This window comes from Micropterus salmoides, unplaced genomic scaffold (genome assembly GCF_014851395.1).
Source record: "Micropterus salmoides isolate LMB-PRFRI ecotype aquatic unplaced genomic scaffold, ASM1485139v1 Ms_hic_scaffold_10, whole genome shotgun sequence".
Taxonomy (NCBI): domain Eukaryota; kingdom Metazoa; phylum Chordata; class Actinopteri; order Centrarchiformes; family Centrarchidae; genus Micropterus; species Micropterus salmoides.
Genome location: NW_024040041.1, coordinates 1617388 through 1635812, shown reverse-complemented (window position 1 = coordinate 1635812; position 18425 = coordinate 1617388). Strand labels below are relative to the sequence as shown.

Here is an 18425-nt window from a genome sequence, read left to right as displayed (position 1 = left end):
AGCACAGTATAGAACTCGCTCTAACTGAGATCCGACACTTTTGACACAGATTGGACAAAGGGATGTTAGGGATGTCATTGAAACGATTACAAAATAAGAAATTGAAACATAGAAATACCCCCTCAGGTTGACGTTCCTCATCAATTTACTGTAGGACACATTTAGAAAAATAAAAGTCTAATAGACATGTAGAAATGCACATTATGACGTGTTCAACCATTTTGCATGTAGTGATTTACGCAATGAACTTATGACTAGATGTTTTGGGGGATAAGACTATTCAACAGAGAACCAGTATTCTGTAATACATTGTGATCAACATGACATACAGAAAGCAATTGGTAATGTAGGAAACTGCAGACAAATGTGTCAAAGCATGTGCAATTTGCAGTTTCTCAAAAGACAGAAATTGCTTTTACATATAATGTGCACAAGCGACTAGATGATGAGGTGGAGGTTGAACAAGTAGAATTTCAATTCTGATCTGAGAAATGTACCAAAGTGACTGAGAACAACTGTATTCTATAATGAAATGCTGATTTATATAAAAAATCAGTCACATTTCAAAGATAAAAGTTCAATAAATGTACATAATGCTTCCTGTTGATAGTGTTTTGTAGGTCAGTGTGTTATGAGTGACAAAGGATGCTTTCTGAGGGAGAATTGGTGCCAGTGTTTTGGCTGAACAAGTTTATTTTGAGGCTTCTATGAAGTGTTTTGGTGGTTTGAGTGACTTTTGGTGGTGAGATTAACTGTTTGGCCAGGATGCATGTTGGTGATGCAGACTGTGTGAAGAGTTTTGAAAAAGTGGCTTCAGTTTTGACCATTGCATCTTAGCAATTGAAAAAAAACTGTAATCTCTCTTGGTTCCATTCTCTCTGTCTATCTCCATCTCCCTATGGCAGATTTTGATGCTCAGTACTCACTAACCCGTGCTCAGCGTGTCAGGGCCGCCATGTTTCCAGAGACCCTGGTGGAGGGGGAGGCGGCCATGCCCGTCCAATCAGATCCTACACAGCAGAGCAATGTGCAACGACTGGCTGAACCCTCGCAGCTGCTAAAGACAGCTATTGTCCACCTGATAAACTATCAGGACGATGCTGAACTGGCCACAAGGGCGGTGCCAGAGCTCACCAAGCTACTGGCGGACGACGATCCGGTATGTTGCTGTCAGACTAAATTCCTAAGAATTTGCTGATTGAGCTTTCAGACACACGTGTTCTATTTTACACAGTTATTTTCTCTATTCTCTAGGTTGTGGTGAACAAGGCAGCCATGATAGTCAACCAGCTGACCCGTAAGGAGGCAAGTCGGCGTGTTCTGGTGCAGTCTCCAGCCATGGTGGGTGCCGTGGTGCGTGCCATGACAACGGCAGTTGACATGGAGACAGCTCGTTACACTGCTAGCGTGCTCCACAGCCTGTCGCATCAGAGAGAGGGACTGCTGGCCATTTTTAAGTCTGGAGGGATACCAGCACTAGTCCGCATGCTAAGGTAGAAATTCCTTAATTAGATTACAATAAATTTCTTTCTTTTTTTTTACTCTGTCCTGCCCAGCAGACCGGTATGCAGTATGAGGAGCTGGTTGGAAAGATTTTGCTTTACCAAAGGAGTTTTAATTTAATTCTTTGTTTTTGAATTATTCATTTAATTACACATGTGTATTTGTCATCAGGCCGGACTGGGGGGCGGAAATGGTACTGGGGTGCACAAACATCACACAGACAACACCACAGAGGCTGTGGCTCAGGAGGTAGAGCGGGTTGCCTGTTAATTGGAAGGTCGGCGGTTCCCCCGACGGTTCGGAATCCCCGGCTCCCCCTGTTGCCTGTCGAAGTGTCCTTGGGCAAGATACTGAACCCCGAAACCCACTGTTCCGCCAGTGTATGAATGTGTGTGAATTTGAGGGAGGAGTTTGAGCACTTAGGCTCAGTGTATGAATGTGTATGACTGGTGAATGCAGATATAGTGTAAAAGCGCTTTGAGTGGTCGAAAAGACTAGAAAGGCGCTATACAAATATGGAGATTTTACATAACAGCACGTTATGTCACGTAGATGTCCTATGATGAATGAGAAGAGGAAACTAGCAAGTGTTACCATGCTCGCACAGTGTGTGGGTGAAAATAAGTTTAGTTGGTTAGTACCACACTGATATTACAGTAATAATCATAATTTTTTATCTGTTAATTTAAAAAATAAACCCATAATAGTTGAGTGTATTTACACTAAAAACGTTGTCAGTAAACTCTAAGGGCAAAAACATCAACATCAGCGCGCAAGTGACGACCCCAACCCACACACTGCACGAGCACATTGACACCCACCGCCCAGCAGCTCCCCGCGAGGCCGAGCAAATGACAGAAAGCAAGCAGCAGAACACAACGTCAAAAGCCAGCAGAGAAAAACACCAGCAGCAAGTCCCAGCCCGGCGGCCGCCTTGCAGATTCTGCCGGTGTGGCTGTAAATTTGCCACGGGCTTTGAACGCTGCACAAATGTGTTAATCATCACTTCTTGTGTCCCCTTTGTGGCGCTACATTCAAACTAGACTATAACTAAACACGTAGATGTGTTCGGGGCGGGACAGTTATCGAGCACGTCAAGTTTGGTGCAGATGTGAGCATGTACACTGAAGTTAAAACAACTTCCTCTTTCATGGTGAATCATCGATTTTGGACGCCACAGTCACGCCATTCCACGAAAACCCACCGTTTGATAAACTTTTAATCATTAAGGGGCTTTAGAGTAGACAAGGAAAATCTGAAGTCGCTCAGACTAATTCTCTAGGAGGAGTTTGTAAAAGTACGGAGCCAGTGAATGATCCAAAACTGACCATAAAAATCAAAATGGCCGACTTCCTGTCGGGTTCCTGTTGTAGGTGAAACGTGCCACAGGGGCTGCTTCGTTAAAGGTCATTTCCTGTTGCCAGCAGGTGGCGCTGTGACTTTGAGTGAATATTTGCATATGGATGCGTTCAGGGCGGGACTTTTATAGTACATTCCAAATTTGGTACAGATGTGAGCATGCAGACTGAAGTTACAACAACTTCCTGTTTTCTGACGAATTGTTGATTTTGGATGCCACGCCATGGCCACGCCGTTCCGCGAAAGCTCACCGTTTGTACAAGTTTTAATCATCAATGGATTTAGGAGGAGTTTGTTAAAGTAAGGAGTGTGTAAATCATCAATCATTTCGGCATGTACATGTGTTCAGGGCGGGACTCTTAATAAACGTGTAAAATTTGGTAGAGATCTGAACGTACAGTCGGATTTAGAGCGAAAATTTGAAGTTGATCGGACTAAATCGGACTAAATCCATCCAGGAGTACAAAGTGTAAATCGCCAAAAATGACCATTAAATCCAAAATGGCTGACTTCCTGTTGGGTGTCGGGCATCACACCAAGAGGCTTTTTTTGTGCTTCTGGACATGATACACGTACCACAGAAATTTCGTATTCGTAGGTGGGAAACTGCTTTGTAAAGAAAACACACCAAACAGCTGTTGTTTGTTATTATAAAGATACCAATTATAAAGCCAAAGAATCTGGGTGAAAGAATGGATTAGCACAGGCAGGTAGCAGGGATTGTCTGAGCTACAGAGAGAGCTGGAGGGGAGTAAACAGTGTTTTGCAGTGAAAAGTAGCTTCCTGCTCTGCCATCTGAGTGCTCTCATTGGCTGGATGTGGATGTCGAATCGGCCGACTCCTCCAGATATTTGGCGTGCTAGATATCTGGCTGGCGTTGGCGATGTGTCAGTGATGTGTCAGTGATGTGTCAGTGATGTGTGAGGGAGCCGTTTTGATGTGTCGTTCAGTAGTTCAAACATAATGACCTGTGACTTCATCACTACGAGTGAGTGTTTACAGGTTTTTTTAATAAGCATAATAACACACTGTGGGTACGGTATAGTTTAACACAGTTTAGCAGAGCTTAAAGCGGGACGAAATTTAGTCATGCCAGGTGATGAACTATTAAAAGCTTTTGACCTCCAATATGGCAACCAGAGACCAACTGAAAACTGTAGCAGATGAGGCTAACAGGCTAGCCTTCAATTTTTGTACAAAATCCGGGCCTTTCCAATCCCCAGGCAGGCCTGCAAAGTTAATCCCTTGCACTGAGGCTTAACAGAGGAGGATAATTCACACTCATAATTGATTCCGGAGCTTAATTTTCAAAGAAAATCAAAGAAAATTGAATAGAATTGAAATTGAAAACTAAACAAGCTTTTCAGAGACCAGCCAGTTGGAGCTTCTTTCGTGTGTGTGTGTGTGTGTACTACTGGGTGGTAATCTGGTTAGATACAGGAAATAGCCATTAAGATCAAAAACCCCTCTTACACTGTTTTCATTAAAGTCCATGTACAATTTATAATAATAACAGATTTAAACTGTATGTCTGCTCTTCTCTTTCAAAGGTTATTTTTTCTATCTTCCCCCTTATTCTGTTAACTGTCTTTGAAACTATATCTATATTTCTGATGCTTTGTTTTTTTAAATTCTCTCTTTTCTATATAATTTGTATTATTTATGTACACATGCTGTAAGCTAGCAGTATACAAACTAAATTTAATTTATCACTATGTCACTTTGTCAAAAAGTAATGTTTGAAACCAAAACAAAAGTCCAAATGTAATCCTGAATTTTACACAACACAACAAACTTGGTATCACCTTTCAAATCATGTAACTTCAATTTCTATGGAGCTTAGACAGTGACTTTAAAATATGAAAATCTGGAAATGAAAAAGAAAACATTGGCTTTGAAACATCTGTATTGGAAAACCAAATCCTCAATAGTGTCTGCCCCCCGACAAATGTAAACAAAATTGGATCTGTAATAGTACAAATGGTCGAATTAAATGTGGACTCATAAACATCTTACCAAGCATTTGGGGATGTACTCCCCGGCACGGCTCTCTGCTGTTCTCCCTCAGGGCAGGGTGCAGCTCTCCCCGGGACATGTGGTCTGGGGTCCTTTGCGCTTTGGAGAGTCGCGGGGTGCCCTGGCTATCAGAGGGCTGCGATGGGATTGTGGGGCAATTGTCAGTGCATCTTGATGCATTGTTTTTTTTCGGTGCAGGGTCTCTGGGGGGCTGCTGGCCGTTAGTTTGTGCATTGGAGTCCGGGGAAGGCATTTCCTGGTTAGCTTGGGGGGACTATTTTGCATCCCTAGTTTGCCTCCTTGACCTCAGATCCGTGCTTCCCTGTTTCTCCGTCAGCCAGTTGTTGGACTCCTCTGTAGACTGAGGTAGTTAGTTGTCCAGATGTGCAGGGTGTGTGTGGGGTGGAGCTGTGCTATGGGTTTGTTCTGGGCGTGCCGGTCACGGGGTGGCACTGACCTCTGTTGTGTGTGCGCGCCATGGTCGGTACGGGTGCTGCTATTCTGCGGGTTCCGCCTTTTGCTTTCCGATGGCATTGCGTTTTTAATTGCCATTTCAATGTCTTTGGCGTTTGCTGGTCGGGTCGGGGTCTTCTGCGTTCGCGGCGCAATTCGTCTAGGAGTTGACTTCTTTCCCACCCCTATTGACTACTGGGGGTCTTGCCTGCCTGTCACTGGAGTCGGTGTGGTGCGGTTGTGGCATCCCACTCTCACTATGAACTACATTCTGTAACAGGCTTATGTACACATATACATATACACATACAGACACACTCACCCACACGCACTCAGACACATACAGTCTAGATACATATAGACACACACACAAACAAAGGTTCTCCCTGGTAGAATTGATGTTTTTCATTCAGTTACTTATTTAAATGAATTGTTATTTTATCATTTTTCACAGTGGTGCTGTGTTGTTTATTTATGTTGACTGATTTTCGTTTTCATTTCTCTCATGTCAGCTGTTTATTACTGCTGTTCGGCTGGTTGTCTCTTGGTTGCTTTCTGTAATTGGTGTTTCCTTCTGCTATTTCCTGTTGTCCCCACCCACATCCCCATTCTCTTACAGGTGTTGCCGTCTCTCTGTGCTGTCTGTTTATGTGGTGTTTCTATTCCCCATCCCCATGTCTGTCTGGCCCGGTGACAAATAAATTTGAATAAATCACAATACAGACAAAGGAGTATATTAATACTCTCTTGTTAGAGTAACATCTGGCTGGCAAATAAGTTGAATCATCTCCCTATTAAGAAAAACGCTGTGCACATTTACACACGAGGTTCAGCAGCATTACGTCGCTGATTATTTGAAGCTCCCGACACTCTGAACTGACAGCAGCCTCTGTAATCATGAAAGTAATTTGTTAAAGCACAAATACATAGAAAGAACAAGCCTATAGAAATCTATTTACACATGATCCATCAGGGGAGCTACCGTCTTGTTAAGAGGAGCCGAGCTCCCCCGTAGTTTGCACCCTGCCTACAATAGAGCGTATGCGCATGACGTCACAGAACGCAGTTATGCTCACTGAGTGGCAGAAAGACGAGCAGCAGTGTTAGCTTGAACGAGCTGGACTCTGGTTCTTTGTTAAGCAGTAAGGATCATTGTCGAGTCCGACTGCCTTTAATTTATGCAAATAATCACTTGTTTTACTCCCGGTTTGCTAAATGCAGCCATGGTAACTGATGTTTTGCCACTCAGTCCAGCGTGTTCCAGAAGGGGAAGTGACATCAACGCATACCCTCTATTCTCGACTATTGGATTCCTGCAACAGGAAATAACGTTACTCATAGATTTGTTTTTCTGGTGCCAACATGTTTCTTGTGTTGGTGAATAATACAATTTAGAGCGCGGTTGCCCATTAATCGGAAGGTCAATCCCCAGCTCCTCCAGGCTGCATGTCGAAGTCTCCTTGGGCAAGATACTGAACCTCAAATTGCCTCTGGTGGCTGTATGAATGTGTGTGAATGTTAGTTTCTGTTTGAGCACTTAGGCTCATGGTGAATGCAGATGTAGTATAAAAGCACTTTGAGTGGTCGAAAAGACTAGAAAGGCGTTATACAAATACGGAGCATTTACGTCGACAATTAGTATTTCATTTATTTCATTATTAGATTCAGTTTATAAACCCACTCACTGTGCGACCTTGTTCTGGCATATGGCATTGAAATTGAACATTTATATTCTTTCCACACAATCCCTTTTTATCTGACCACTATTTAATAACTTTTGTATTCAGACTACATATCATTAGACACAATTTTGACTCTTTCTTACTGGTAGCTAAATTTAAGGAAGTGATTATATCTGAATTTAATTCAATACCATGTCTCAATATAACAGAGACTGCTATGCTAACTTCAGTCCTCCTAAATTGATCATCTTGGAAATAATGCTGCAGGCTCACTGCAAAGGACGCTAGACTCTATTGTCCCTCCAAAAAATAAGATAATAGAACAAAGAAGGTTTGCTTCATGATATAACCTCTTAACTCCCAAATTAAAGCAAACATCACAAAAACTTGAATGCAGTCTGGAGAAATCTCATTTGATCTGGCAAGATAGTCTTAAAACATATAGGAAGACCCTCCGAAATGCCAGAGCAGCGTGTTACTCAATCTTAACCCCTTGACGCCGATTGTCGCGAATTCGCATCATACCTCTTCCTTGCAGACTGCAAGCCAAGATAGCACATGGATTCCCCCAATGCCTGTTGGTGCATATTTGATACGAACCTAGGAACCTTTTGCAAGCCCTGTTTTCTCGTTTATGCCTGTTGTCGCTAATTTGCATCATACCTACACATACCTGAATTTATATATTTTCTATGTTCTAAAGACAAATTAACAATCTTCACTTAATTTAACCCCTTAACGCCTGAATTTCAAATCAAAAAATCAAAAAAAATATTTTTGTTTTCATTTGCTTTCAAGCTGATGTTAAATTAAGCGGGGTTAATGAGAGGGACAGGGTATTTAGGGGTTCAAGCCAGAGTGGGTCTGGGAATGAACGATGCCTTGCAATCGTGGTTCACAGATCCAGCGGAGCTGGGAACCCTATTGGAATTGTTCTCGTTTTTATTATTATTTTTATTCTTCCGTAAAGAAAACGCAAACTGCAGCCTAGACGGTAAGTGCTACAGACGCGAAACTCACAGGGTATGTCCAGGTCACCGCCATGACCGCAGAAGCAAAAATTTGCACACTTCTACCTCAAGGGGGCGCTATAACTAATCATTTGAACATTTTGCCTTGGAACTCCCGCATACAAAGGCGCATATCAAAAACCTTACATCCACGCGTTGGGGGGATCGAGCTGAATCCAATGGTATAGGCCTCACCCATTTCCGCCTAAACTTTTTTTTCGCTACATTGTGAAAACTGAAAAACCTATTTTAATTAACTCCTCCGAAGCCGCAAGTCCGATCGACACCAAACTTGGCACGGATAATCTCTGGACCAAGCTGAAATTTGGATCCAACAAAAAATGTCGCAATTATACGCTAACAAATGTTTGCCAAAAACGCTAAAAACAGCAAATGATGTCATATCTTCAGTTTGGAATGGCCGATCGACACAAAACTTGAGGACCTTATGTGGCATGCCCCCCTGAGGGGCTGTGCAAAATTTGCTACAGTTAGCCCCTAGTTGGCGCTATTCAAAAAAATCCCATTGACTTACATGTATTTTAGATCTCCACAACCACAACTCCGATTGATACCAAATTTGTGGCAGTTGTTCCCCATGGGGCCCTGATCACACCTGACAATTTTGGTGCAGTTTGGCCAAGAGGTGGCGCTAAAAGCGAAGCTCAAATCCCTCACTAAATCCCATTAATTCCTATAGCATTTTCAAAGGCAGGACGTTTTGCCTGTTTGGAATGGCCCATCAACACCAAACGTGGGGACCTTATGCGGCACGACTCGCGCGCCATCCGCGGGGCCGGGGGGAGGCTTGCGCCGGGAGGCTTGGACCCCGCTTACAACTGCTTGCAGTTCTAGTTATTCTTAATTTTATAATCTTAGTCATTTAGACCTTAGATGTCAATGCAGGGACAAAGAGTCAGGTCCTTCTTTTTTCCTTTTTTTAAAAAAATTATTTCTATACATAAATCATATTCCTTCAACTTACTTCCACTCCATATTTTTCTCTGGGTTATCTTCCATTGTGCAATAGCACAATGCGCGTTAAAATTAGTTCATCTTATGAAATGACTTTCTCTCTCTCTGTTAATCTCATTCATTCAGTTCACCGGTAGAATCAGTCTTATTTTACGCCATCACCACCCTCCACAACCTGCTGCTGCACCAAGAGGGGTCCAAGATGGCAGTGCGTCTTGCTGACGGCCTGCAGAGGATGGTTCCCTTACTGAAAAAGAGTAACCCAAAGTTCCTGGCCATCACCACTGACTGTCTGCAGCTCCTGTCCTATGGCAACCAGGAAAGCAAGGTGAAGTGAGGAACTTGACATTGGGAAAGAGATCCTTGTTGTGTCTACTTATTTATGACAGAATTATACCAGCTACTTCCTGTTTCTTCTCAGCTGATCATCCTAGCCAATGGGGGCCCAGAGGGCCTGGTGTTCATCATGAGGAACTACAACTATGAGAAGCTATTGTGGACCACCAGCCGTGTTCTCAAAGTGCTGTCTGTTTGTCCCAGCAACAAGCCAGCAATAGTAGAGACTGGTATGTCCACATCGCTGAACATGAATGTAGTTCTGTGTAAATGATGGTATAGCATGTAACTGTATTTTTACATCTGTGTCCAGGTGGTATGCAAGCTTTGGGCCAACATCTTACTGGATCCAGTCAACGTCTGATCCAGAACTGTTTGTGGACACTCCGTAATCTATCAGATGCTGCAACCAAACAGGTATGTGAATTAACCCACTACTACTGAAAGTTAGGTATACTGAATCCACTTCCAAGTACTCTCAGGAGAATGGAATGGAACAGTTTGTTTGCAACACGGCAACTATTAACACAAAACTTAGCTAAGCACTGCAAGGAACCCTGTCTCTATATACAGGCGAAAAGATCAACCTGTTCCAGAGTGGTTATAAAATAAATCTCATTTTAGCCTTCAGTCCAAAACCTCTCATAAAAGATCATCATAGCTTTTGGCAGATTAATGTCCACAAATGCCCAATTGGTTAGTATTCTCATATAGCATATCATGCTCTCTTTTGTAGGAATTATAAAATAAATCTCATTGTAAACCCGGGGTGAAACTTAACACCTGGTAAGCCAATTTGTATATGTATTGTGAGTTTAGGGAAAACTGCTATCAATGCTGGCACACTAAATATTTATGGTGTTACTTTGTAGATATTGCAATACATTTGGCAATAATAGCAATACTATTGGACTTTAAAAGCAGTGTAGATCGTTTGGCAGAGGCATATTTTGAGTTCTGATCAATAATGTTCAGGTCGCGTATGTATTTTCAAAATTATGGAAGTTTTCTAGTAGTGACCTATTTTTTACACCAAGTAATTGGCATTGCGACCAATATGGATCATCATGGATCTGGTTGTCAACAGGACAGGAGCTGGCCTGGTGGTGGTCTCATTCACCCTTTGCACCATTCTGTTAATTAAATGAAAATAATGTCAAAAAGTAAAACGTGAGAAATGTTAGCTACCCTGCAGTTTGCCTACAGAGCCAGTAGGTCTACGTAATCAGAATCAGCTTTGTTGGTCATGTTGGCACACAGTGAGTCACAACGATACCAAACCAGCCCAGGTGAGGAAATAACTCCAGGTCATCTTTTGCTGAGGTGTCGGAAAGTGCAATCTCAGAGTTAAAGTTTTTGCAGTGATCTCTCTTGACAAGGTAGCAATACAAACAGAAAATGGATATTGCTTCACAAGTTCAGTTGCTAAATAGAGACAAGAGAAAGAAAGCCATCCATGAGAACAAGAAACAGCAAACTCACTTTGATGAAGTAGACTGCTGAAGTAGGTAGGAGAGACAGTGGGAATGGGCTTTGAGGAATGGGCTCTATGGAACATAGCTTTACCCTTTTGCCCTTTGCTTATCTTCCAATTGCAGTTCTTATAAGTCCAGTTCTCTTAAACTCAAGGTGTACTTTTTTGAGATGTTGGTGGGGATACAGGCATAAGGATACAATTTTCAGTCAAGATAGCCTTAAGGTCTTCTTCAGTAGGCTCTTTAACACATTTCTCAATACTGGTAATTTCAGTCATATAGTAACTGATTTTTGTGGTGCATTCCCACAGAAAGAGGAGCGAATTTTCCGACACACAGCTGCTGCAGCTGAAATAATGGGCTAGAATTGTCATACTATACATGTCATAATAATGCATCTAAGCAAGACATTAATTTAATAAAATACACAAATATAAATGTAGTCAGGTATGATTATGGGTGGGAGTTGACAGGGTTTTTAAAGGCCAACCAACAGGTACCAGAAATTGGGGGGGGGCAGGGGTTTTGTCAATTTGTTTTACTGAGAAAAACTGAACAACATACAACAACATCTATTTTTATCCACCAGAGTGCATCAGTTATATGTTAAAATTGTAAAACGTGTCTTCACCTTCCTTTAGCCTACAGGCATGCTAATAGCTTATTTCCAGTATTTGATCGAAAATGTGAAAAAAAAGTTAAACTTGAAAGATATGAGATGGAAATAATGATTATAATGTCAGTGGCTTAACTGCAAGACTGTTTTACTGCTAACCCTTCTGTGGAGGCTACAGTATACTTAGGCCGAGCTATCATTGCTATGATTTCTTCATTTGTTCTCTCTCTCTGCCTGTCCCCACTGGTCTCTCTCTGTAGGAGGGGTTAGACGGCCTCCTGCAGATACTGGTCACCCAGCTGGGCTCAGATGACGTCAACATGTTGACCTGCGCCACTGGCATCCTGTCCAACCTCACCTGTAATAACTCACGCAACAAGGTAACCATAATGAGATATTACTCTGAATTAAAAAGTCTGTTTAAGTCATAAATTTTTACCACAGTCATCAGAAGATTTTGAGATAATAATTACCTTGTGGAGGCTACATTTCAGGAAGTTCAACAATACACAGCACACCTTTCTTTTTTGCTTTCAACATGATCAGAGAAAACACTGCACTGAGTGCCATCAAGCTTTTAAAAATCTGTTCTTGTGTCTTCTGTGCCAATTCTTTTTTGAATTTATAAAAGCCTATATGGCTCTTGGGTGTATGTGTGAGTTTGTGCTACAATATTTTGTTAATAAAAGAATCCAGTTTATATGTACAGTGTTCACCTAAGACCATCTGCACTCTGTACGCCTGAGGAAAATCAATTTACAAAAGCCATATATCATATTGATCTTGACTTTTTTCTCCTTCCTTTCAAGCCTGGACACACACACACACACACACACACACACACACACACTCACACTCAGTGTTTATTTATTATTATTATATTTCTCTCCACTTCATGTTTTAAAAATGAATTGTGAATGATGCTTCACTTCACACCTGTAATTAAGATGGTCAGTTCTACTCTATTTTCTTCAACTTGTGATCCCGTAGACTCTGGTGACTCAGTATGGCGGTGTGGAGGCGTTGATCCACGCCGTGCTTCGTGCTGGGGAGAAGGAGGATGTTGCTGAGCCGGCAGTCTGTGCCCTGCGTCATCTCACCTCCCGCCACCAGGATGCCGAGCTGGCCCAGAATGCTGTGCGGGTGCACTACGGTATCCCAGCTATCGTCAAGCTGCTGGGGCAGCCCCACTACTGGCCTGTAGTAAAGGTAAGGTGAAAGAATAGTTTGTATTGGTATACTATTATTATACTATGTAAATGTAAATGCTCTATTTGTAAAGCGCCTTTCTAGTCTTCCAAACACCCAAAGCGCTTGTACACTACAACGCATTCACCATTCACACATATTAATACACCTATGGAACAGCCATCGGAGGCAATTCGGGATTCAGTATATTGCCAAAGGACACTTCGACATGCAGCCTGAAGGAGCCGGGGATTGAACCGCCGATCTTCCTGAGCCACAGGAAGACTGGCAATGGAAACTGTAAGTCAATCATCCTCTTTGGGTTAGATAGAAAGGAAAGGAAAGGGTAGGAAGGGAAAAGAAAGGATGTTAATAGCATTGATGGTATTTATGTGATGGCAGCTAGTCTGAACGGAGGAGATGATCCGTAAGACACTACCTCAGTTTTGGCATACGCACACACACACATACATGTGTATTATATATTTATATATATATATACACACACACGTCACCCATCATGTTTCAGTCCCAAAACAATTCAGCTGTGACAACACCCACTGGCATGATGTGTCCCTGGAGAGAGAAAGAAAGAGAGAGAGACAAACAGACAGAGTTAGACACAAAGAGTTACAAAGCTGGTTGTTTTGTTGCTCAGTGAGGAAGAGAGACCGAGACTGAACAACCGATAAAGCGAGAGAGAGAGAGAGGACTGAAAGCAGCTGTGTTTCAACCCCACGTTCAATCAAGAACATAACAAAAGTGTTGAAAGAAATTAACAGCATACTGAATGTAACTATTTCTAGAGCCTCCCAATGGAGCCTTGAGTGTGCCAACTGATTAATAAGAGACTTTTACAGATTTTAATTATATTTCAGTTAAAAAACTGATTCAGATTAAATATGGCCCTTATCAGACTTAAGTGTGAACTGTCAGCTAACTGGAGTGCTAACCCTCCCGATAGACTCCTGTATTTTATTGCCCTCTCACGGCTTCCACCCGGGGTCACATTTCTCCAATTAATGACAAATGTTTACAACTTTCTGTCCTTTTAATTACATTCATTACCATTTCTGATACAATGCATATTCCCCACTCTCTGTGTGTACCATGCATGTGACTCTCAGGATAGCTTGCAATCCGGTGTATTTCAGTTGTAAGAAAAAGAATTTGTGTGCAAATGATAGCAAGGTAGAGGAGTAAGAGGGCTTTTTGTGGAGATTTTTTGTTCACCACCGCACCATCTAGCGCAGCACTGTGACAACAGTTGCTCTAGAGTGACATCAAAGTCGCATCAATTCCTATCTGAGGTTCTAGACTGAGGTTGCATTTCAAAAAATCTTACATGTATCGGATTTGGACCGATTGGCTCAGATCCGAACTGGAAAAGATCAGATTCCAGTTAGTTATCTGGTAAGCCAGGTGTAGTAACACCTCACTAACAAAGGGCCTGAGGTGGGATCGAAACACAGACCGGAATAAACTAGGAATCCTCTCAAATTTTGTAGTTACTATGCCCAGAGCCGGACCATCCTTTAAGCTCACTAAGCACATTGTGGAGGGCCCCGCAAATTAAGCAAGGCCCCACCTCACTCTAATGTCAAAGTGAGTGTCAATGTTGAGAAGTTGAGAGTCAGTTGAGAGGATGGATAGGGACTATCCTTCTGGGCACGAGAAGAGAAAAAAAATTAAATGAGCATGAATTGTGGGAATAGCAGTCAGGTAAACCTTTGTTCTGTCCTCACAAAGTCTGATGTCAGCAAATAACAGTAATGTTAAGTTAATTTGCTAGCTTGAATCCCTCTCTGTCTGGCTGTCAGCCTGTGCTTTTGAAAATGTATTATTAAAGGAAACCTGGGGGAGCCAGTTTGAATGGGCCTGATGCAGCTGATCACATTAATATCTAGCAAGTTTTGTTATCTATAATTTACAGGTGCTATGCTTAGTCAGTAGAGTAGATGCTGGATCATCTGCCATTATAAGCACAACTGATCCACATCCAGCCTCAGCCAGCGCTAGCACAGACTCAGTACAGAAGTCTTTAGCAAGTCACACAGACCCAGGTGAAGTTCAGGCAGCCTCAACCAGAATGAGCACAGTCAGAGATGCACAGCCAGCATCAGATACAAGCAGCTCAGAACCTTATGGAACAGTTGCTGCTCCACCAAGTGACCCAGCAGATTGGCCCCAAGTCTTAACTGACTTTATGAGAAATGAGTTAGAGTGCAGAGGTCCATTCAAAGTCAGTAAATAAAGGGAAGGGAAACAGCCACTGACTCAAAGTGCCCGACGTATGCATTTTGTGTCAAAAATTGCACCCCGTCTCATACAAATCCACCGCCAACTTTCAGTAGGTTACTGCTGCAAAAACATTAACAAGCTCATTAACATCAAAGACAGCTGCAGCTGTTGTCAGTCAACAGTGTCCAAAGACACATTTGGTGGACAGTTTACATTATTTGTTTGGTGTGTTTGACATGGTTTCTCTCTCTTGTGCAGACCTCTGCGTAAATCAAATGTGACCACCGTGTCAAAGAGGCTGATTGTTTTTTATGTCTGCTATCATCAGCCATATTTCACGCTGGTGGAAGAGGAAAACAAAGACATTCTCATGGCTACATTAAATGCACCAAATAATAACTTTACAACACCAGAGACTAAAAAACATCCGGGACAGCATTTTGGACATTTTTGACAGCTATGGTGGGGAGATAAACAATGCCCAAAGCCATTATTTATTTAACAAAGAAAATTCCATCTATTTTCAGAAAGAAAACATTAAAAATGTACTGCTTCTGTTCATGTGTTGTACCATATTGTGAAGAAAATACTAACAACTCTTTGTGCTTCTACTGAAGAGGATACTGGGGTTTACATGTGGAGGTAACAGCTATTTGGTGACATGCTGTTCCAAAATATGTTAGTGTAAGCACAAGACTGCTCTGCTAGTGCATGGCTTTAGCAGTTACTTGTCTCCACCTATAATTTTTCATGTTGCCTGTTTTTGTATGTGGGCACAGTTTTTCTGTAGTCTTTGCAACCACTCAAAGTGCTTTACACTACATCACATTCACCCCATTCACACACATGATGGGTTCAGTGTCTTGCCCAACGACACGTTGACACGCAGAGTGGGGGAACCGGGTATCGAACCACTGACATTCCGTTTAGTGGACAACTGCTCTGCCCCCCACAGCCAATGTACTGATTTTGACTTTAACACATAAATAGGTTTTGTCTCAAGTCACTACAGACCTTTTCTATTAAACCAAGACCATGACCTTTCCCTAACAGTAAACAAATGCTTCCAGTGCGTTAACATAACCATTAAAAAGTTGAATAATGCTGTAATCTCTATGATTGGATATTGTTTTAAAAGATCGGATATTTTTGTTAAAAAAAGATGTCAGTGAACATTTCACTTATACATCCAGTATCAACATTTTTGCAACTTGCCAGATACATTAATTAACCACATTTCATGAGTTTATGGTCTCAGTTGCTGGTTACAAGTCGTCTTCAACACAGCAGGATATTCATTTAGTAAATTATGGTCCCATTTAGAGGAAAATAGATGATAAAGCAGGGTATGCTTTAGGGTGTGGCTTCCTCATGATGGACAAGTCGCTACCACAGCGACCTGTCGACTGTGTACATTTAGAGCTATGAACTTGTTTTTTTAGATGCAACTAAGAGCTTTGACCCTTTCACAGTGTGTTTTCTCTTCATGAAAGTTAATTGCAACATTTTGGTCGCCTAAATATGTCTTGTTCAGCGTTTGCTTGTACTAAAACACACTCTAAGGAGTCTGCTGTTCATTTTTTCTGGTAAATTTGTTTTAAGCCTGTTTTTCATTAGCCAAAATTTGCATCCCAAAATACGGATGCACCTTACTAACCAAGCTATCTAGCACCACCCTCTCGTCCAAATATGTCACTTCCGGTTCCAAAAAAACAATATGGCCAAAATGCCAAATGGTAATGTTCTGTATTTGTACATGTTTTGCTATGTGTAGCGCCTTTCTAGTCTTTCCGCCCACTCAAAGAGCATCACAATACATCACATTCACCCCATTCAGACATTTTCATACACTGATGGCATAGGCTAAGGTGCCATCAGAAACAGAAATGAACACATACATACACATTCACACACCGATGGCAATGCCACCGGGAGCAATTTCGGGTTCAGTATCTTGCACAAGGACACTTTACACATGGCCTGGGGAAGCCAGATCGAACCACCGACCTTATGTTAGTGGATGACCGCTCTACCCCCACAGCCGCCTTGAGGTTTCAAATTTAGGGCTGAATGATTAATTGCATTTGCAATATTATCGCAATGTGATAAAACAAGATTTTGTAATCACAAAGGCAATTACACTCTGGTCGCATGACACCCAAGAGTAAAGCACTCTGCAGACGAAGCATCAACTTTGCACATTTTGCTGACTTGTTGCTTGACAGAAGCTGACACTACAGACAGTGTCACACAGGGAATGAAAGTTGCATCTGCCACCCGTGGGTAATTTGGTGGTGGTGGTGGAACAGAAATACACGTGTAGTAAGGTACACAAGCATATTGTGGCGACCGGCGCCTGCGTCACGCACACACAGCCACCAGTCAGTGTTATCAGTCAGGAAATATCTGTGAAATGGTGTTTCAAACCACAAGTTCAAAAGAGGCCCAGTCTATCCCGAGTTACAGCCAGTGCGTTGCTTACCAGCATCGGTGGCAGGGTGGGGAACTCTGGTGTTGTTAGAGAATTACTAAACTTTTCTATTAAGCACGAGAGGCGTCACATGGTTTTATTTTTTTTGGCCAACTTTTGAACTGAACCTGAGGATTTATTGTTTCCTTACTGGGATAGAAAAAGATGGACTCCTGGGAGATATGAACTGCGATAAGGACTCATTAATTGGTGGTTGAGCTATGAGTTTTGTATCGAGCGCTTGCTGTATAACACACTGTGGTGAACTTAGTTTTTCTTATTGTCTGTAGGCCTACCTGATGATATAATTTCATATTATTTAATGCATTGACGACTCTCAATTTATCTTTCTCATATTATTAAAATTTGATATTTCTTCTCCACCATTATTCATAATAATTCATACAATTCATGCATCACCTAATTTCATCATAACACAGGCCTGACCCACAAGAAAGAACATTGTTTGTTTAATTTATCTAATATTGTGTTGGTCATACTATACACTGATTTACTGCTTGTCCGTTTTGAATGAAGGTAAAGAGCTTAAAAATTCATATCACGTAATATTGGTAAAAAAAAAAAATCGCAATTAGATTATTTTATAAAATCATTCACTCTCAGGATAGCTTGCAATCCGGTGTATTTCAGTTGTAAGAAAAAGAATTTGTGTGCAAATGATAGCAAGGTAGAGGAGTAAGAGGGCTTTTTGTGGAGATTTTTTGTTCACCACTGCACCATCTAGCGCAGCACTGTGACAACAGTTGCTCTAGAGTGACATCAAAGTCGCATCAATTCCTATCTGAGGTTCTAGACTGAGCCCTATTGGTAGCCCACAAACCAACAGGTGACATCAGGATGGCCAAGGCCACTTTTTTTATACAGTCTATGCATTTTGCAGATGAGGAAAGTGAAGCTGTTGTTGTAAAGTACCCTTTTGCCATCTAGCGACTTTTCTTATTGTCTTTACCAGTTCCTAATTGACTGGTGAAATAAGTTTTATGACATTTTAAATGATTTATATAATTTTGACGGGCAGCATGGTGGTGCAGTGCTTAGCACGGTTGCCTCACAGCAAGAAGGTTGTGGGTTTAAACCTGG

At 41.8% G+C, this 18425-nt stretch overlaps 1 protein-coding gene across 1 annotated transcript in view; it reads left to right on the top strand.

Moving 5' to 3' along the window:
- The window catches only part of LOC119918431 (junction plakoglobin-like), a 178412-nt gene that overhangs the window by 129700 nt on the left and 30287 nt on the right, over positions 1-18425 (top strand). The window contains exons 4-10 of the mRNA XM_038739180.1: positions 906-1159; positions 1255-1493; positions 9125-9326; positions 9420-9564; positions 9648-9751; positions 11686-11805; positions 12416-12634. Of these exons, the coding sequence (XP_038595108.1) occupies positions 906-1159; positions 1255-1493; positions 9125-9326; positions 9420-9564; positions 9648-9751; positions 11686-11805; positions 12416-12634 (1283 nt within the window). The remainder of the gene's footprint in view (positions 1-905; positions 1160-1254; positions 1494-9124; positions 9327-9419; positions 9565-9647; positions 9752-11685; positions 11806-12415; positions 12635-18425) is intronic.